The following is a 21,810-nucleotide window of genomic DNA, read 5'->3' on the forward strand; positions in this document are numbered from 1 at the left end:
GTTGCAGGCGGAGTGGGTGGGTAGAGTAGTGGTGTCGGGTGGATGGTTGCGGCTGATGTGGTCGTGTTTGCAGATTGAAGTGGGTGTGTAGAGTGGTGGTGTCGGGTCATCAACGTTACAATTCTCTTGTTGTTTTGTGTTATTACAAAAGCCCTCATATTTATCCCTAAATCAATGGATTCAATTACATAAGTTTTAAGATAAACCCTACTTCATGTTTGTGGGTTTTATGAGTGTGATTTAACTATTACATTGGGTTGATTGCAACTTTTTTATGTGAGTTTAAGGGTGGAGGTTGTTGTTCGTGGTGGAGGATGTTGATGATTATGGGTGATCTTTGAAATAGATGAGAAGTTAGAATTAGTGTATTTGTCATTTAAATGGACTTAATAGAGAAAACTAACGATCATTCATTTTAGGGACTATCCAAGTAACAACTGAGTAAATCACAGGAAGTAAGAATATAATTTTAAAAGTTAGAAATTATACATGTTATTTTACAAAACCACTATTTGTGTATTTTAATAAACAAAAAAAGAAAGATAATAGATTTTTGCAAATTGCCGATGTCAATTTTCTTGGTAAAGGAAATAAACAATAAACAAGTAGGTGGTACACTGTACACATTGTCTAACGTGCACATGATGACAACTTTGCCTCACCACCAATCCGATGGCTTCCATTTTCCACAACTTCCTTCCTTCCTTATATAATGGGAAATGCACTCTTGACCCAATCTACACCATAGCATAAACCCTACCATTCAAAATCAAAACTTTGACCCACATCCTAAGATTCAGATCAGAGCAACAACAAGAAGAAACAAACCTCAAAGCTGGCCCTCCCTCCTCTTATCAGAAATGGGCATTAAAGATCACCATCCCCATTCTCTTAGAAGAAAACTGATTCCTTATGCTCTCTATGCTCTGCTTTTCATTGCCATCTTTCGCTTATATTTCTTCCCTACCCCTGCCTCCCTGCCCTCCACCACCACCACCACCTCTGTTGACCCTCCTCCTTCCACAGGTACAATCTTTATACATATACTCATGTTATTTGTCTCTAAATACTCAACCCTTTATTATTTCTGTGATAAAGTTCCTATCTTTTTACTAAATAGTCCATCTTGTTGGATAAAGTTCCTATCTTTTAACTAATTGAAACTATTAATTACAAATTCTTGATCTTTATATTACATGGGTAAAGGGTTTTACTTTTTTTTTTTTTTTTTTTTTTTAACTCAGGTGTTGTAGAAGAACAAGAAGAGAGCAGTTGTGACTACACCAATGGCAGATGGGTCCATGACAAGATGGGCCCAATGTACAACTCAACTGCATGTGGTACAATCAAAGATGGTCAAAACTGTGCTGCCCATGGCAGGCCAGACACTGGCTATCTCTATTGGAGATGGAAGCCCAACAAGTGTCATCTCCCCAGGTTTGACCCCAACACCTTCCTCCAGCTAACCAAAGATAGACACGTGGCATTTGTGGGTGACTCCCTTGCTAGGAATCAGTTGGAGTCTCTTTTGTGTATGCTTGCTACTGTCTCTCTTCCTAACTTGATTTACACTAATGGTGAAGATAACAAGTTTAGGAAATGGCATTTTGCATCCCATAATGTTACTGTTTCAGTTTATTGGTCACCTTTTCTTGTCAAGGGTACTGAGAAATCAGAACAAGTGCCTTACAACAGGCTCTATTTGGATTCTGTTAATGATGTTTGGGCGAAAGATCTAGACGGAATCGATATGGTGGTTTTGTCGATTGGTCATTGGTATCTTCATCCGGCGGTGTTTTACTACGGCGATTCGGTACTAGGTTGTCACTCTTGTAATGATAAGAACCATACTGAGGTTGGATTCTATGATGTTTATGGGATGGCATTCAACACTACCCTTAAGGCGTTAGTCAATAGAGGAACTGATGTGATTGTAACTACTTTTTCGCCCGCCCATTTTGAAGGCGATTGGGATTCATTAGATGCTTGTTCAAAGACGAAACCTTTCGAGGAAAACGAGAAGAATCTAGAAGGAATGGATTATGAAATGAGAAAGCAAGAGATTGAACAAGTGATTTCTGCTAAGCAATCCAAAAGTTTTCGTTTAGAGGCATTGGATGTGACTAAATTGGCATTAATGAGACCAGATGGGCACCCGGGGCCTTACATGTATCCGTTTCCTTTCGCAGATGGGAAACGGGAGAGGGTTCCAAACGATTGCGTTCATTGGTGCTTGCCCGGGCCTATAGATACATGGAATGAGATCATGTTAGATATAATGAAAAGATGGAATCATTAAATAGAAGGTTGTAGGGAACTTGTGATACATGGAGCTTCAACATTGAGAAACTAGGTAGAGGAAACAATCAAGTAACATTGATGAAGAACATGGCAGGGGATGGTGCTCCAAGAAATAGTTTTTATCCATGTACAGATGGATTACTTAATATTTTATACTCTTAAAGGTAAATCACATACAACACCATGTTACATATGAAAAGAAGGCCAGCATACATTTGTCTTTTTGAACATTGATCTTGTTTGTTTATGTTGTTTTTCTTGGCTTGTTTAGATACCAACAGTTGTATTGTTATTAAAATAGTCTATAGAAAGTCAATTACACTTAAATTAATATTATCATTGTTTAAGCAACTGGCATATACTCATATGATGATAGATGATTGATCACATGAAGTTGATGAGAAAAGGTCATGTGCAATTTTCTTTTTAGTACTTTATTTAAACCACAATAAAAGGTGGATCCAATGAATCCCCTTTGAAACTTTGACAAAATTATTAACCCATTTAATTATCATTGTGTTTGAATTAGGTGTGCATTTTTTTGTTTAACCTTAAGTTTTATTAATTAAATATTAAAATTACACCTTATAAACTGAATTATTATTTGCTTCTTAGGTCAAATGAAAACATGAAAGTAGATGATAATAGTTTTTTTCCCGGTTAGTGTTTAAGCAACTGACATATTCTATACAAACGTTGAGATAAATACATATATTGTAATGGATATAAAATGTACTTGGGTTCATTTCCTTTATGAATAAAAAAGTTTTGCATAATTGACATCTTGCCGCAACGTGTGGGTTAGCTTCAACTCGTTAATAAACAACAGACAAATACTTTTTTAAGAGTCGCAATGTACATACTATGAATTCAAATTTACATCAGCTCCACTTGATAGTCCTGTCTCTATCATCTTTGTTGAATACTTTCAAACACACTAACCGGGAAAAAAAACTATTATCATCTACTTCTTGTGATCAATCATCTATTATCATATGAGTATATGCCAGTTGCTATGCATTTTTAAGCCATGAAACTGTATATTTAAATATAAGTTGTTTAATTAGCTACAACTATTCTATTAGTGACAATTTAGGCTTCAAATCATAATAACGATGACCTTAGATGGGCCTATTAATAAAACCTTTCATCGGTTGAATAGTTAATGAACACCGGTTCCCTCTCCATCTAGTTCTGCCGATGTTGTCCCACCTCAAAACTCAGACACATAATTTATGGCGAGTTTACGAATTCAGAGAAATCGATGCAGTCTATTGTAGTTTTTCACTGAGTTGTTTGATAATATGTGAGTTGAAACAAAAGTTCTGACTTGATGCTGTGCATATCTAGGAGAATTTCAGAAATATAGGGCATGTTTGGGTAAGCTTATTGAAACAACTTATTAACTTATTGGCTTCTTGGAAAAGTCAGGATTTCGTGACTTATTGACTTATTGGCTTTTCCCCCTCACATACACCCTCTTTGCCAAACATCATTTTAGAGCTTATGACTTTTCAGAAAGTCAATAAGTCAATAAGTTGTTTCAAAAAGCTTACCCAAACATGCCCATAGTATGATTATCATCGGCGGATGTTGTTTATCATTGTTTTTTTTATTAACTTGTTTGATAATCTGTTTATCATCGGTGATCGGGAGAAGATGAGGGTGGGCCTATGGGTTTTTTGAGAGAGAGAGAGAGAGAGAGAGAGAGAAAGAAAAGGAGGAAGAAGATGAGGGTGAGCCATCTTTATTTTTTATTTTTTTTATTGTTCAGGGGTAATCTAGTCATTTTACATACATTTAACTGAGAAAATTAACATGGGTTAGTGATAAGGATTACCGAGTGCAAAATTTGCAACCACTGAGACCAACTCTGTACTTAGTAAATCATTGAGACCAAATCTACAATATTTACAAACCACAGGGACCAACTAGACATTTAACTCTTTCTTTTCCAAACACCTCCCATCAAAAGAAACTTTAATAATTCATGCATGTCAACCATTAAACTTCTTTCCATTTCATATATTTCTTCTTCTTTAATTCCTTTTTCATGCACCCTAGATCACCAGGCAGTCCCACTACTCATAGCTACAAAACACATGGTTATTAGCCGGGGCACCATCCTTCACCGTGGTCACCCGTGTCTAAACCTGTACATAACGACAATGCTTTTGCATTTGCATAAATTAACCCGTTGTTAAAACACCCATTTATATAAATTTACCCAATTGCTATATATAATTAATGACCGTAGCCATTTACACATAAGACCATGTGTAGTGGTTAAACAAAATAATGCCCCTACCATGGGGCATTATTTGACACGTGGCAGTCCAGTCAGCATGAGAAATTATTGCAAAAGTGGCGTAGTAGAAATAATGCCTCATAATGCCCCTTCCAATCATTAAAAAAAAAAAAAAGCAAACTACTATCATTGGCCAGTCAAACCTTATCCACTCCCATTGGCACTCCCATTGGCCCATGCAATTCCTTTTCAGCGTTATCATAAGACCATGTATAGTGGTAAATCAATATAATGCCCCTACCATGGGGCGTTTTGCGACACGTGTCATCCCAGTCAGCATGGGGCATTATAGCATAAAGTGGTTGATGAAACAATTGTTAACCGGGCAGGGTTAACTCACTGGTCTCGTCAAGAAGGGTTAATCCCTTCCTCTCGAGGATCGCTGGCTGGATCACCGGTGGGTTGATCTCCTGCACAAGGAAACAAACCGTGACTCGTAACAAGGAGGATGGGGTGGGGGGTGCTCCTTGTTACCACTCTCCGGCGTGAGAATCAGTAATTTGCTTAGGAAGCAAAGTAAGATAGTAGTAGTAGTGAGAGAGTTGTGATACCTCAAACCTGGTTTGGGGTTGGTATTTATAGCCGAGGAGTGAAGGAGGAGGATGACGGACGGACTGACGACGTGCTGCACCTTTGCAGGTGTGTCAGGCTTGTCGGTTGTGGATGTTACGCCACGTCAGTCCGTTGCTTACGTAGCCCTGACAGGTGACTGCCATTGGTGCCACTTGCACTGTGGTGTCAGTCCCACTTGTTGGGCGTATAGGATGCGGTGCGAGCCGCATCGCTGCCTGCGGTAACATCTGATGTTATCGCGTCTCTTGCTTGTGATCAAGAAATACGCGAGATGCGGTGCTGGCCGCATCGTCGCCTGTGGTGACTGTTGCTGTTATCCAGCTTCCTTGTATTGATAGAAGTGTTCACTGGACGCGGTGCGAGGCCGCATCGCTGTGAATACTTCCGTTTTCATACACCAGATGTGATGCTATGTCGCATCACTCTACCGTTCTCACGTTCCAGGTAAGTCCTCCTCCATCACTAGACAGATTGGATTCAACCCTTGTGTCGATGCGTCCTCGCATGAGCACAAGTAGGTTGTTGGCTAGTGGGGGTTTTGATAAGGGTAATGGTCACTCGCGGTCGATGCTGACGCGAGATCTGAGACCATACCCCTTCAAGTCCCCCCAGTCTAGTGTTGCTGCCATGTGCAAGTTGCATGTGGGAGGAGTACTGGACTATGGTGTTTAGAAGGTAGTTTGGAGTCTGGAGAAGATCCTAGACCATGTGGATGGTCTTTTTTGTTTGTAAATCAAGCTGGAGGTCTGGAAGGGTCATTTGACGCCTCTTCCGTACCAGTGAAAATGTTTCGTCTGATGCGAAATTCTCAGCCTTTGGCTGGTTGCCACCTGTTGGTGTGCCGAACCAATTGTGGGAATTAGTTGGAGGAAGTGTACAAACTTCGAACCAATCTCTGAGACGGTGGTTGAAGGTGTGCACAAACTTCGAACCAACCTTTGAGGTGGTGAACGAAGAAGAGAGCGTGCTGCTCCCATGATTGGATATCTAATGATGATTCCTTTCGTGGGGTGTTCATGTTCTTCCCATTAGCTCTCAAGTAACCGCACGTCCTTTGCGGTTACCTCGTTGCTTGACATTGTTGGCCACGGTTGTGGGAACAACGTTGGGTACTTGCGTCATTGTTGGCCATGTTTGGTCGAACAATGTGATTCTGGATAACGGTCAAATAAACATGGTCATAGGCATGGTAATGCCTACCATTGTTTATTCTATCCAACTTACAAGTAGGGTAACAAAGTCATAAGCAGACTTGTTACCGCTTGTTCGATCGTTTGTTGTTCGACAAGGGCTCGTATGATCATTGGGGATCTCTTCCGCATCTCTTCCTTAGGCACCTTCCTTCACGCTCCAATACCGAGGAGTTTTCCTTGGAGTAGGTTCGTTCCTCGATGTAGAGTTAGTTGTGGCTCTTCCGTAGCAACCATTTGCGGAAGCTATGGTTATGTCTGCAGCGACTCATGAGTGTATGCGGTTTTTCATTCCCATATTCGCTCGAAACGGGTGTGTTGCTCGGATGTGGCTCTTGAAGGTTCAGGAGTCAGGGTTGCTGATGTGCGCGCGCGTACATTCCCTTCCTTCTTCTTGTTAAAGAAGGTGTTCATGCACCCTCTGTGGTTGTGAACCGGACATGAGGGATTTGAAGCTTGAAGAGAATGAAGGCAATGCGGTTTACCTGTTTCTGAGATGCGGTTAAGTCCAAAGAACAACGCTGGTTCTGAGTATCTGACACACCTGAACGGGCTCGTGTGTGTCATTTCCGCATATTCCACGTGTGCTCGTGGGTAGTGCGGACAGGTATTATACCCCCTTATAATGTGGAGATATATATTTTTGCCTATTTTTAGGGGTATGTAAAAAAAAACGACATGCGGTATGGGTTATGGTGCGGTACCAGAGAAACCGCATGCCGCTTGTAATTGGATAAGGTAGTCGCTTTTTGTTGCAGACGTGGCTGATCTCACGTGTGAGTTGGTGGAAGTTGGTGAGATCATTCTGGCATGTGCTGAAATGAAAGGACATTTGCACTGCCCGAGGCATTAAATGCACTGTAGCAAGGAGTGTAAAGGTCTCTCTTGTCAGGCGCGTGGGCGGCCACGCGCGCGTGATAACCGTCAGCGGAAACGGCGCTTGACACGTGGTGTCGCGTAATTCGTTCTTTTTGAACGTGATGATTCGTTTTCTCCCTCCGCATTAATTGCGATGGGTATATAAGGGGAAACCGTTCGTGGTTTCCCCTCACTCGTTTGAAATTTCAAAAATTTGCCGGTGAGAGAAACCTTTTCTTTGTCTTCTCCGACGATATTTCTTGAACTTCCGGTGAGGTTGATTTGAGTTTCTCGAACTAGTTCTTTCTGTTGTTCATATTTCTGATGGCGGAACCCTCGAATGTACACAATGTGGAGGGTGAAAACCCTGAACAGCCGGTAGTGGCGGCTGATGAAGACGAAGACGATGATGTTGATGTTTCCGGTGGTGGGTTACCGGTGTTGAAATGGTCGAAGGGTGGTTTTAAAATCCTGATAACCACCGTTCAAATGGCCGACGAGTGGGATGCTACTTACCCACAAGAGGGGGATACCGGTGCCGATGCTCCGGCCGGTTATATTACTTTGTGGGCTGATTTTTTCACCGAAGGCAACCTTAGGTTGTCGGTGACGGTGTTTGTTGCGGAGGTGTTGGAGTATTACCATCTCCATATCTCCCAACTTAGTCCCTTTGAGATGTTCCGAATCAGGAACTTTGAATATACTTTCCGTGCCCATGGCTTGCCTATTACTGTTGAAAATTTCCGGCGATTCTACCAGTTGACGGTGAACACTGTTTTTTCTCTTTTACTCAACGGCATGGGAGTTTAAAGTTGATGACGCCTCCTAAGGGTGTGACCGGCTGGAAGAAGAAATTCTTCTATGTTAAGGCCTGTGCGGTCTATGCCAATATGTCCTTCCGGAATGTCAATGTTGGCGTTACTGATGAGGATATTCCTGTTGCCACTACAAAGACTGTGGATTGGTTCTCTAGGCTGCGGCCTATTGAACTTAAGAAGTTAGATAACAACCAGCTGTGAGTGTTGCGGATGATGCTTACTAGGCCGGATAGGAAGGCAAGACCCGTTCTGCGGGAAAAGAGTGGTGGTAAGCCTGTTACTCTTTTTTGCTTTTCTTGCTTCATTATCCTTGTAGTAATATGCATGCATGTGTTGTATCAGCGGATGTGGTTGGCTTGTGGAGGATGTTTGAGCCCGATTTCGAGGGCCAAGTTGAGTTGATTCCAGTTGAGTTACGGCAAGGTTTCAATCTAGAAATTGTGGGTAACTTCCGTGTACCCAAACGTGATGTGGTGCAGGCACCTGTGCCAGAAGGTGCAAAAGGTATTTTCTTAGTTGTACTTGTTTTCCCAGTTCATCTTTGTAATTTGTTTACTTGATTTCTCCCATGCAGCTATTCTTGCGGACTTGGGGAAGTTTAAAAAGCACATCCCTAAGAAGCACGTAGAGAAGAAGCAGGTGAAGAAAACCACGCGGGGTCGTGGTAAGGGGAGGGCTGAAGGCTCAGTTGTCCCTCCTTCAGTGTCTCAGGCCGCAGGTACCTATCGATTCCGTTATCGCAGATATACCGATTATGTGGTAGTATCTGATACCCTTGAGGGTTTGGGTGTTCTAGTTAGTGGTGCGGCTGCAAGTAGAACTGCTGCGGGTCCCCCCGTTGATGGTGAGAAGAGAGAACCAGAGCAAAAGGATGTTGGTGGTAGTGAACTGAAACGTCGGAAGCTGCAGTCTAAAAGGGCTGCTCCGGCGCAAAAGAAACCTGCGGTTGCTGCTGGTGAGTATAACTTTTTTCATTGTTTTGCATGCACAACGTATTGGATTAACAGTTATTGCTTTTTGTATTGCAGAATCCCAAGAGGCAGGTCTTTCATTTTTTGATTTCCCTTCGTCTCCCGTGCATACCGCTGCTGCGGACGCGGAGGTGCCGACGGATCCTGCGGTGCCCAAGGAACCTGTGGCACCCTTTGTTCGCAATCCCACCGTGCAGGTGGAGAAGACGGTGGAGAAGACTGCTTCCCAGATTTTTGATACTGTGGATTCCTCTGACAATCTAATCTCTCCCAATGAGGGTGATGGATTGGACTTGAGGTTTTCAGATGCTGGGAAACACAAATCTGATGCTGAGGTGCGGCAGCATGGTACTGAGCCGCAGAAATCTTCTGCTGGTGAGAAGGTTACCGGTTCTTCTTCCGGTGGTGCGGGTTACGAAGGACCTCCGATTCAGCCTGGAGAGTCTGAATTGGAGTACTATTACCGCACCTACACACAGGATCGAAGTACAGCTTATCATCGACCCCCTGGTCTGTTATGCAAGAGGATGATATTTCGAACGATCCTTCCGCGTGCAGGGAGATTTTGGGTGGTCTGGGCACCCCCTTTGAAGTTGAACGTGCCCGTGCCGCACCCCGTGAGCTGCGCATCAACCAACTTTCTACCATGCTAGTAGGAAGTTCCATAGTGGCGAACGCTATTTTGGAAGACTACAAGGTGTTAGGCCGCAGGGAGGAGGAAGCTGCTCGCTTGCGGGCTGAAGCGGAAGAGTTGGTTAAGGCTGCTCGTGCGGGTGCGGAGCAGCTTGAGAGGGATAGAGTTGCTTTTGAGAAGCAGAAACAGACCTCGGAGTGGGCTGCCACTGCTCAGCTGAAACAGGTTCGTACTCTTGCCAAACTCCTTTCTGATGAACGCAAGAGTTGGAACGAAAAGTTTTCCAATGAGCGCAAGAAGTGAAATGAATCTTGGGCTAAGCAGAATGACAATCTGTTTCGTGCTCGTCAGGAGTTGACGAATGCCAAGGCAGCGAACGTTGCCTTGAGCAAAGAGAAAGCTGCAGCTGAGGTGATTGCGGTTAAAGCGCAGCAGGCGGAGGCCGGGGCCGTAAAGGCGCTTGAAGAGGCCAAGGAAGCGGGGGCGCGTGCTGCGAAGGCCCTTGAGGAGGCCAAAGAGAGGGAGAGCCGCTCTTCTAAGGCTCTTGAAGAGGCGAATGCTGAGCGCACCCGTTTGGATAAAGTTGTTGCCAGCCTTCAGGTATGATTCGTTACCTCTGTTTGTATATTTCTCTGCCTTTTGAGAATGTTTATTGAGTAAACTGTTTTCTGCTATTTGAAAGGCTGAAGTTAAGGCCCGGGAGGTCGCGGTTACAGACCTCACAGCCCGCGTGACTGCAGCGGAAGAACGGGTTAATGCTGCTGTTGAGGCCAGAGATGCTCTGACCTCTTCGTTTAACCAACTGGAGGTTGACCGTGAATGGATGCGGAGTCACGGTATCGCGCATGTAAGTATCCCTTGCCTTTATATTTGCTTGGATTAGTATCCGAGTCTTATCATCCTGTTATTGCACATTGTTCAGGCTATCATGGATGCACCTGAGACCGCAACTGGTTTGGACTTGGTCAAGGAACGTGCCCGCGATGCCGGTTTTAAAGCTGGTTATAGCCGCTGTGTCAGTCATATGAACGTCTTGTCTGAAGGCGGTTTTACCGCAGAGCGATCCGGGTTTCGTGATGTGGACACCGAATGTCGCCTTAACGCGGTTGTAGCCTCCTTTTATGATACGTCCCTCTCGTGTGTGGAGAAGTTGGACGAATGTTTAGAGGCTGCGGATTACGTTAACCGGTTGCGGATGCTGTATGCCGATGCAGAAGAGGAAAATCCCGCTGGCGGCGGCCAAGATGACGCGGGTACCAGTGGTACAAAATAGGGTTTAGGTTGGCTAGTGTGCCCCCTTTTTTGCTTTCCTTTTGTAAATGTGGGAAACTCTATGTAAATCCATTAAGCATCGCGTGGGTGCTTGAATTTTTTGAATATAAAGTTTGTTGTTCAATTTGTACAAGTGTTTTTAATTCTTGCATGTTTGAACGTATATATGCGGAATTTTACCCATTTGTGAATGGGGTCAAGTATACTCCATACCTTTGTCGTATGAGTACGCGTTAATTCCCTTATTTACCTTTTTAGGGTTTAGGAATTGTGTAAGTTTTGTAAAAACTTGTCTATCCAGCCGGATAGACACTTGATATTCTGCCTTTTGCTGGCCTAGTACAATATTTATGTGTGGTTGACACTTTGTGTGGGTATCGCGAATGAAGATTTTGTCAATCTGTTTTTGCGGATACCGCAAAGTGGAACACGCATTTGTAATAGTAGTAACAAACAATATTGCATTGAATCGTTCGTTTATTTAATTGTAAATGGCCTGCGGCCCGATAGGTTACATGAAAATGTAAAAACATGGCTTACATGTAACAGCGTCTGAGCTGTTGTGCGTTCCATGTACGTGCGATAGGTTCGCCTTCTAACGTTTGCAATTTGTACGCGCCTTTTCCCAAGACCTCATTGATGAGGTAGGGTTCTTCCCACTTGTGGGGCAAGTTTTCCTGGGCGTTCAGCATTAGATGCTTCATTGTCACGGAGGACGTAGTCTCCCGGGTTGAAAGTACAAATGCGAACACGCGAGTTGTAGTACTTTTCCAGTTTGGATTTGTACTTAGCCTCATCGATGGCAGCGTTTTCGCGCCTTTCTTCCAAAAGGTCTAAGTCGATCCTGCGTTCCATACTGTTGTCTATTTTTTCAATAGCCAACATTCTGGGTGAAGGGAGGCCTACTTCCGCGGGGATCACCGCTTCTGAGCCATAGACTAGGCTGAAGGGTGTTTCCCCATTGCTTGTTTTTGGGCTTGTGCGGTGAGCCCATAGGATACTTGGGAGTTCATCGACCCAGCCACGCCTGGCTGTTCCCAACCTTGCTTTGATGCCCTCGACTAGACTTTTGTTGATACTCTCAACTTGGCCGTTTCCTTGCGTATGTGCCACGGATGAGAATATATGTTCAATGTGTAGTTCTGCTAGCCATTTTTGAAATTCGTTAGCAGCAAAGTTGGTGCCGTTATCGGTAACGATGCACATTGGTAGACTGAAACGGCAGATGATGTGTTTCCATATGAATTTTCTTGTTATCATAGCAGTGGTTGAGGCGAGCGGTTTTGCCTCTACCCATTTTGTGAAGTAATCAACCGCTACTATGATAAATTTGACTGCACCTGGTGCGTCAGGGAAATGTCCCACAATGTCGATTGCCCATTTCTGTAAGGGCCATGCGGTGGTGAACGGGACCAAGTTGTTTTTGGGGCGCAAAGTTTTTGGAGCATGTCGTTGACAGTTGATACATTTACGCAGCTCTTTGACGGCGTCCAGGTGCATGCCGGGCCAGTAATACAAAGCATTCATGATTTTGGCCACTACCATGCGTGGTCCTGCGTGTATGCCGCACATACCCTCGTGTATCTCTTTGATGAGCTATGTGGCATCCTGGGGGTTGACGCATCGTAGTAGTGGCCCTAGGTATGATTTGCGGTATAAGATACCGTCTCCCATTTGATAATGGCACGCTTTGTATTGTAGCTTGCGTGCCTCCGATTTGCTTTCGAGAGTCACACCTGATTGCAAATATGCAATAATTGGTGTCATCCACGACGTTGTCCCGTATTGGATGACGTTGACCTGGCGCAGGGGTACTGAAGGATTTTGTAGAATTTCGATACGTATTTCCTTTGCCAGGTGTTGGAAGCTGGTGGATGCAAGTTTGGAGAGTGCATCCGCGGATTTGTTTTCACTCCTGTTAATATGTCGGATATTAAACGAAGTGAACTTTGATGTTAGTTGCAGGGCTTGCTCGAGGTAGAGGATCATGATATCCCCCTTTGCGGCATAGTCGTCGCGTATCTGTCCTGCAACTAACAAAGAGTCGACGTGTGCTTACAGGTGTTGCACGCTGAGTTTAACTGCTAAACGTAGTCCTGCCAGTAGGGCTTCATATTCGGCCTCGTTGTTTGTGCTTTTGAAATCGAGGCGGATTGCATACGTAAGCTCTTGACCATCGGGGCTGACGAGTCGCAGACCTGCGCCCGCTCCTTCCTCGTTGGAGGCACCATCGATGAATAGTGCCCAGGTTTCTGAGGAAGATGGCGTTGGTGCAGGGTTTTATGCTTCTTCGCATTCTTGGATGCGATTCACCGGTACTTCGGCGGCGAAATCAGCTAAGATTTGGCCTTTAATTGCGGGGCGCGTTTTGTAGTTCAGCGTGTGCGCGCCCAGCTCTATCGCCCATTTTGCTAATCTCCCAGAGATGTCAGGTTTGGATAGGATCGGGCCGATCCTGTATAGCACTATGATGACATGATTTGCGAAGTAGCGTCGCAACCGCCTTGATGCGTGCACTAGTGCTAATACCAAATTTTCCATTATTGAGTACCTTGTTTCTGGGTCGTTGAGCATCTTGCTGATGTAATAGATGGGTGTTTGAACCCCCTCCCGCTCCACTATCAATACCGCACCCACCGCGTTGTCCGCGGCGGATAGGTATAATATAAGTGGCTCATCCTTGCGTGGTGCGGTTAAAGTTGGGAGTTGTATCAAACACTCCTTCATTTCCCGAAAAGCGTTTTCGGCCTCTGCGGTCCACTGGAATTGTTCTTTCTTTAAACAGTTCGCAGGGTCTTGATGAAAGGATAAGACTTAGCTGCATGGTTGGCTAAGAATCTGTTGAGTGCTGCTAGCCTGCCGACCAGTCGTTGCATATCTTTCATCGTTGAAGGCGATGGCATGCGCTCGATCGCCTGAACTTTCTCCGGATTCACCTTGAATCCATCTTTAGTCACGATGAATCCAAGGAATTTGCTTTCTTCCAATCCAAACGAGCATTTCACTGGATTAAGCTTTATGTTAACGCTTCGCAGAGTCTGGAATGTTCTGTCAATGTCTGTGAGCATGGTATCCTCTTCCATGCTCATGACGACTAGGTCGTCCATGTAGATTTCGACACTTTTGCTTATTTGCCCGCGGAAAGTGTCATTCATCAGTTTTTGATAGGTTGCGCCCGCGTTGCGCAACCCAAGCGGCATTTTTGTATAACAGTAATTCCCGGTGGGAGTGCGGAATGCCGTTTTGTCTTCATCTTCGATCGCCATTTGTACCTGATGGTACCCTTTGTAGCAATCGAGTGAACACTTCCATCTGAATGGTGCGAGGTTATCGACCTTTTCGTCGATTTCCGGAAGTGCGTAACAATCCTTGGGGCAGGCTTTGTTAAGGTCTTTGTAATCGACGCACATGCGCCAGCCCCCGGATGGTTTTTCTACCATGACCGGGTTGGATAACCAAGTCTGGTATTTTACTTCCCGCAGGATGCCCGCGGAGAGCAGTTCTTCGACCTGCTCTTGAATCGCCAGATTTTTAGCGGACCCAATGTGGCGTTGGCCTTAGATCACCGGCTTGATACCTGGTGAGGTATTCAAGTGATGTTGCGCGATATCACGTGGGACCCCTGTCATGTCTGCGGGTGTCCACGCGAAAATGTCTTGGTTCCTGAAGAGAAGTTGCTTCAGGTGCGCTTTTGTGGTCAGGGACAAGGCGTGACCCAATGTAACCTTTTGTTCTGGGTATCTCGCGTTGAGAACCCATTTCTCTGATTGGTTGTTGGGGGTGGGTCTTGCGACCTTGGTCGGACTTAGCTCGTCCGTCATCATGACGTCTCTTCGTGCGTAGATTATCGCGACCCCCGATTCGGTTGGAAAACCGACAACAGAGTGGGGGACGGATGTACTCATATTGAAATCTCCTTGGGATTCTCTCCCAAGGAGTACGTCATATCTGGAGGTATGAGGTAAAACCATGAAATTTACCTCTTCTGTTCTTGTGTGCCTTCCGCTGGTAAGACGCACAGGAAAAGTGATCTGTCACAGGGGAAAGACAGTTTCCCCTGCGAACCCAGCCAATGGGTAATCTACTGCTTGCAACCGATCTTTGTCCTCCTGGTCAAACTGGTTGAAGCATTGTTCGTAGATTATGTCAGAAGTACTGCCCGGGTCGATGAATAGACGCTCGGTGCAGTAGTGTGCCAGTTGGCCTGTAATAACGACGGCGCGCCTATCGCGCGGTCCGACTCAGACTTTTGGAAAGACGACTTGCTCGTCTTTCCAGTCATTGTCCGGCCTTCTCACCGCTTTGCGCGGCCTACCTTTACCTCCGTTGATCATGTGGGTGGAGGCCACGTACATGGTTTTCTTTCCGGAGGAGGTACCTTCGCCATGAGGGGTGATGCGCTTGGTGGGTTTTTGTACACCTGGCAAAAGATGTTGCAGTTTCCCCTCTTTTAAGGCTCGCTCAATCTCCAGCCGGAGACTGATGCAGTTGTTGGTGGTGTGGCCCGAGTCCTTGTGATACTCACAGTAGAGTGTGAGATCCTGATTTTTCTTGGACTTCATTGGTTGGGCCGGTCGCAGAAATTGCGGGTCCGCAAGAAGGACCTCGCTTGGCGACATAGTGATCTCGGTCCAGTTGCGGTCCCGAGAATCTTTCTTTGACGCCCGGTTGTCCCGTTGGGCGTTATGGTTTATTGGGTCAAACGGGTTGGTTCGCGGGAAGTATGGTTTAGAAATACCGTCGCGATTTCCCGCGTCCCTGTTGCGTTTGTTGTTACGCTTGGACCCTTGGTAGGAGGTTTCGGCTTGGGGCTGTGCCTTTGCCAGGTGCGGTTCAAGAGACCGCTGCGTCTGGGCATATGTCTTGACCGCGGTCATGACATCTTCCCATTTTTTAGGCAAGCCCTCCTTGCCAAAGATGGTCATGACCATCTGCTTGTCCCTGACGGCCTTGATGAATTGGTTACGTGCCATTTGGTCTGCCACGTCACCTATCTCCAGGCACTCTTTATTGTAACGGACGACGAATGCTTCGATAGATTCGCCGTCCCTATGCCAGATATTCATGACGTCCATCGAATCACGTTCGTGGCGTCGTTGCTGGCTAAAATGGGCGAGGAACTTGGCGTGCAAGTCCTCGAATGATTCCAGTGATCCTACTGGCAAAGAATCGAACCATGCCCTGGCCAGGCCCGTGAGGGTCTGGGGGAAAAAATTACACCAAGTGGGTTCATCCCACTGGCCATTGCACCCCGCAACCATGAAAATGTTTATGTGGTCGTCCGGGTCGGTCGAACCACTGTATTTCCCAACATTGAATGGGAACTTTGTTGTAGTGACATGGGCGCGGGCAATCCGCGGGGCGATTGGAGTTTTCGGCCGCAGCCTTTGGTCAGTAGGGTTTATTCTCAGGGCGCTTTGCAGCCCTGAGGTATGTACTGCGGGGGTGAGTGGGAGGAACATAGTTGCGTCCTCCCGGTCTGCTGCAGGTGTCATGCGAATCCCCACAATATGTACGGTCGTCCGGGTCGGTACGACCATACCCCTCGGTGTATGGCTGTGGGCCCAACCGGCTCTGAATTCCAGAGCCATGTCGGGATGCGGATCGTTGCCTGTCCTCAACGTAGGGACCTAGGCGGGTATGCACTGGTCCCCTGGTGTGGGACCCGTATGCGGAATCATACTCGTTTATTGTGTGAACCGAACAGTAAGATGATCCGCGGTCTTCACGTCGGCTTCTCGAAGCTGGACGTGAATGTGCCCTGCCTGCGTATTGTAAAATACGATCGGCGCGGGTGTGCGGTGCTGGGGTAGGCCCAGCTTGTATCTGCGCTTCCGCACAAGCGCGGTTGTATGTTGCTGTCAGCAAGGCTGCCTGCTGGTCGTACCAGGCGTGAACGTCCATGCCTGGTGGGATCACAGATGCGTACTGTGATAAGTCATGTCCAAACGTAAGGGAGGGACCCCTTTGTGTGGACGTGCCGATGTGTCCGGGTTGCGATGTTGAGGGATTGACCTCTACCGGACTTGGATTTGTGGGATTTTGGTTATCCCCAGTGTTGTTTTGGTGATCGGTCATGATCGTGAGAGAGGGAAAAGGATGGTTTGAAAAGTGCTAAGAGTAGCGGTGGGCGCCAATGATGAAACAATGGTTAACCGGGCAGGGTTAACTCACTGGTCTCGTCAAGAAGGGTTAATCCCTTCCTCTCGAGGATCGCTGGCTGGATCACCGGTGGGTTGATCTCCTGCACAAGGAAACAAACTGTGACTCGTAACAAGGAGGATGGGGTGGGGGGGTGCTCCTTGTTACCACTCTCCGGCGTGAGAATCAGTAATTTGCTTGGGAAGCAAAGTAAGATAGTAGTAGTAGTGAGAGAGTTGTGAAGAGATACCTCAAACCTGGTTTGGGGTTGGTATTTATAGCCGAGGAGTGAAGGAGGAGGATGACGGACGGACTGACGACGTGCTGCACCTTTGCAGGTGTGTCAGGCTTGTCGGTTGTGGATGTTACGCCACGTCAGTCCGTTGCTTATGTAGCCCTGACAGGTGACTGCCATTGGTGCCACTTGCATTGTGGTGTCAGTCCCACTTGTTGGGCGTATAGGATGCGGTGCGAGCCGCTGCCTGCGGTAACATCTGATGTTATCGCGTCTCTTGCTTGTGATCAAGAAATACGCGAGATGCGGTGCTGGCCGCATCGTCGCCTGTGGTGATTGTTGTTGTTATCCAGCTTCCTTGTATTGATAGAAGTGTTCACTGGACGCGGTGCGAGGCCGCATCGCTGTGAATACTTCCGTTTTCATACACCAGATGTGATGCTATGTCGCATCACTCTACCGTTCTCACGTTCCAGGTAAGTCCTCCTCCATCACTAGACAGATTGGATTCAACCCTTGTGTCGATGCGTTCTCGCATGAGCACAAGTAGGTTGTTGGCTAGTGGGGGTTTTGATAAGGGTAATGGTCACTCGCGGTCGATGCTGACGCGAGATCTGGGACCATACCCCTTCAGTGGTGTAGTGGGGCATTATTCCAATAACGCCCATGCAATCATTTCCCAATTATTTTTTTTAATTTAAAACATAAAAAAATACAATACTAAAAAATTAAAAACAGAAAATAAAAATAAAGAAAATAAAATACAGAAAATTAAAAAAATACAATACTAAAAAATTACTTTAGGGCCTAACGTGTCAAAACAGAAAATAATAAAGTTTAAAAGTATAGGGGCCTAAGTGTCAATATCAAAGTTTTAAAAAAAAACCTTTCTTCTTCTTCTTCTTCATGCCCTTCTGCAAACCCATAAAATCCGGCCAAAAATCCGGCCAAAAATCTGACAAAAAATCCGGCCACAACCCCATCTCTCTCTCTAAACCCACATGTCCTCAATTGATTGGGCATTCAAACCATGGTTCAGCGTTTTAATAAACACGCCGGAGCCATTTTTTTTCAAAAAAAACGCTCGGTAACGCCGCATGTAATGGAGGTGCGGGCGTTTTCCGGCGTTTTTTTTGAAATTTAAAAAAAAAAACGCCCCATTACAGGGGGACTAAAAACACCAAACTCAACTTTGTGAATTTTTTTTTATAAAAAAACGCCCCATGTAATGATGGTGGGGGCGTTTCCAGGTATTTTTTTCAATTTTTTTTTAAAAATAACGTCCCATTACGGATTTTCTAACAATGCATCTGTAAACTCATCTACCATCAGATATTCACACTTACGTTAATAACATGATCACTCACATAACCATGCCATGTTGCATCACGTGTATCATAATCATTGTTCCATTTTCAAACCCATCCCCATAACACGATTCTCCCACATGCACATAATAATAAAGAAATTCATTAAAATAACACATTTGGTTATTCATTTACATACACTCAATACACACATTTGGTTCCATTATTTCCCAACCATACATATGTATCCATCACCAAACCCTTCATTATACACGTAGACATAATAATCACATAAAATATTAACAACACACGTGTCATGCTTCACATCACCTTTAGCCCATAACATAACATACATTTTTTTCACAATTTATAGCTGTTGCAAGACATTATCAAACTAGTCCCTTTACCCACATAATTAATTAATTGTCTTTACACAAAAAGTAGGTTAATTATTTCATTAAAAGATGTCACCTTAAAACCCTTTCGAAACAACATTTGGTTCCTTATGTGCATCCAACGTTAGGTGGTTTGAACCCTTTTCAAAACACTCTACTTGAATGTGTTAAGCCCCCAAAACATTCAAAAATGTTAAAATAGGGGTTGTGGAACTCTCCTTGATTGTATAAAACGATTCTAAGCTTTCTACGTGTTCATTTGAGCTCGAAACGTCCAAACTGCAAACTACCACTCTGTGTACCACCGCCGGCTGTCCAACCTTCATCGTGAGAGAGAGAGAGGCACTTGCCAAGTTTATGATGGAAACCTATGCTTTTACCTCACCAAACTAGTCTAAAAAGGCTTTAAAGTGGAATCCCCTTCTAACCCTCTTTTTAAGCCCTATATTTCATTTAATTACATTGGCCCAACATCTAGTTAATTTATCAAATTAAACTAGTTTTTTAATTGAACGGCTAATTTTACTTGCCTACTAGTGGGTTACAATACAACTCAAGTGGCTATCAAATTAAATTACTTCATTCACATGTTCATAGTTAATGATCAATCAATTAGATAATTAGTTCATATTAATGCGGTTTTGGGTCATTAAATTATATAAAATGTTTTTAAGTGTTTTTAAAATTTTTATACTTGTTTTCTTAATTTTTTTTAATAGAAACATTTTTATTTTTCAAAAAAACTTTTTAAGTTTCCTTAATATGGTTCTTTTTTAGACTAAATTGCATAAATCAGCCTTTATGTTATACATAAACTACACTTTATACCTTTCACTATGAAATCGGCAAAACCCAAACTTTATGTTCATGTTTTGTTATATTCTTTAACCTTTACAACTAACGCTGTCCAAAAACTCAGTTAAATTACCTCACATCCTTTGCATGTGAGGGCTTTTTAGTCATTTTATTTCTTTTAAACTTAGTTTTTTTTTAAATAAACTACAAATGATAAGTGTTCTATAAATAAGGGACTATTTTGCAATTTCTTTAAAAAAACAAATAAACTGTCTGTACTACTTCATCCCCAACGTTTTTCCGATGACCAGATTCCGGCTAACCATCTGACATCGCGACGACAATCAAAACCGTCCCAGTCTTATCCGGACACGAAATGGAGGTGTTTCGGTTGGTGTTAATGGTGGAGAACCACCACAGGAAGACAATGACAGATAAAACCCTACGTGATGATCCTCAGACGATCTTGAAACTAGTGTAGAGGAAGCCGTTGGTGACGGTTTGGGACCGGTGGTTGTTATGACCCCAGAAGTCGAAAAACCCGATGGTTTAAGAAGAAGCAAGGGAAGTTAATGAGGCTGCTAGGAATGAGAAAGAATGGGTTTTTGGTAATTTGGGGGTGAAGATGAGGGTATGAAGATAAATTGCAGTGGGAATGGTACATCTATGGTTATGGATGTAGAGGGTTCTTTGGGAGGTGAAAATGGAAGTGATATTAATGCGGTTTTGGAAGAGAAAGCCGATGATTTAGCTGAGGAGCGTGACGGAAATGCAAGTGCGGATCTGATGGACATTTGTTCATCTCAGCAAAATGAGATGAATGTTGTCAACGGAGCTAACTTTAGTCAAGTGTTTGAAATCTTTGGAAATCTTGCGTCGAACGAAGAGATGAACGACAATGATGAGGAAAATGTCGAGAACAGGGAAGGTAAAGGCGATGAATACCATAGGGAATGGACTGAAAGTGAAGATATGGTTCCGCATTGCAGGAAGAGATGAACAAGAACGATGAAGAAAATGTCGAGAGTGAAGACCATAGGGAACGAACTGAAAGTGAATTCATATCACTGATGCAATGAAAACTGAAACATTCAATTTAATGTAAGATTAAATATATTACGTATTAATATTTAATCTATAGTCATCATAATCATTTACATTATAGAGATCAAAATATATTAGAACCTATTATTTAATTAGTTGGTAATTGTTGATGGACCATATTACCCTTAGTAACTAATTAGGTTTCCTCCTGGGTGCTTATATAAGGAGAGTTATGTGGAGGTTTAGGGGTTACTCAGTTACACAATTACACACCACCCCATTAGTCATAACATCATCACGAAACCTCCTCTCCAAAACCGATATCCCTTTTCGGTTTCTTAGCCCCATCATCAGTTAGCATCCTAAGGAGGAACCAGATCACCCTGACAAAGATGTCGAACTCCATGTCGTCTTCTCTCACTGGATTCTCCTCTGCACTGTCTGCGGTGACAGGTATGTTTTATTGTTTTCCTTCATGTATAAACAGAACTGAACCAACATGTGGTATCAGAGCATATGTTGATTAGCCAGTTCTGTTTTCGTATCCATAATTCTGGGATTGAAACTTGGAAAACGGATTTTTTGTAACTTTAAAACCTTAACAGCCGTTTCGAGTCATGAAGATCGACTCGAGATCTTTGTTTCGGGAAAAAGAATTAATTATACGTTCAATCGAATTTTGACTGGTTCATGTTTTAGCCGAAATCTGTTTAGAAAAACTATTAATATTAAGGTTTCGGGTTCCAGAATTTATGTTTTATGTTTTAGGGTTCATCATGTTCTTGAGAAAATTCGAAGTATTCTGTTATGTTTTGGAATGATTTAGGATTAATGGGTGTTTTTTCCATGTTTGATCTAATTTTATCTTTTAATTTTATTCGAAACTGTTATTAGATAAACAGTTATTATTTTTCGAAATATGTTGATAAAATTAGATCACCTTAAAACAGGAAATAATATCTCATAAT

At 44.0% G+C, this 21,810-nt stretch overlaps 1 protein-coding gene across 1 annotated transcript; it reads left to right on the forward strand.

The window, feature by feature from the left end:
* The first annotated feature begins 712 nt into the window (after positions 1-712).
* LOC110871713 (protein ALTERED XYLOGLUCAN 4) lies at positions 713-2,632 on the forward strand. Its single transcript, XM_022120431.2, has 2 exons — positions 713-1,026; positions 1,245-2,632. The coding sequence occupies exons 1-2, from the start codon at positions 861-863 to the stop codon at positions 2,297-2,299; spliced, it is 1,221 nt and encodes a 406-aa protein (XP_021976123.1). The 5' UTR covers positions 713-860; the 3' UTR covers positions 2,300-2,632.
* The last annotated feature ends 19,178 nt before the right edge of the window (positions 2,633-21,810 follow it).

The sequence above is a fragment of the Helianthus annuus genome, chromosome 8 (genome assembly GCF_002127325.2).
Source record: "Helianthus annuus cultivar XRQ/B chromosome 8, HanXRQr2.0-SUNRISE, whole genome shotgun sequence".
Taxonomy (NCBI): Eukaryota; Viridiplantae; Streptophyta; class Magnoliopsida; order Asterales; family Asteraceae; genus Helianthus; species Helianthus annuus.

Coding starts and splice junctions, on each gene's coding strand:
- LOC110871713 (XM_022120431.2), top strand. CDS start 861: ATGGGCATTAAAGATCACCATCCCCATTCTCTTAGAAGAAAACTGATT. Junction 1,027..1,244: donor TGACCCTCCTCCTTCCACAG/GTACAATCTTTA, acceptor TTTTTAACTCAG/GTGTTGTAGAAGAACAAGAA.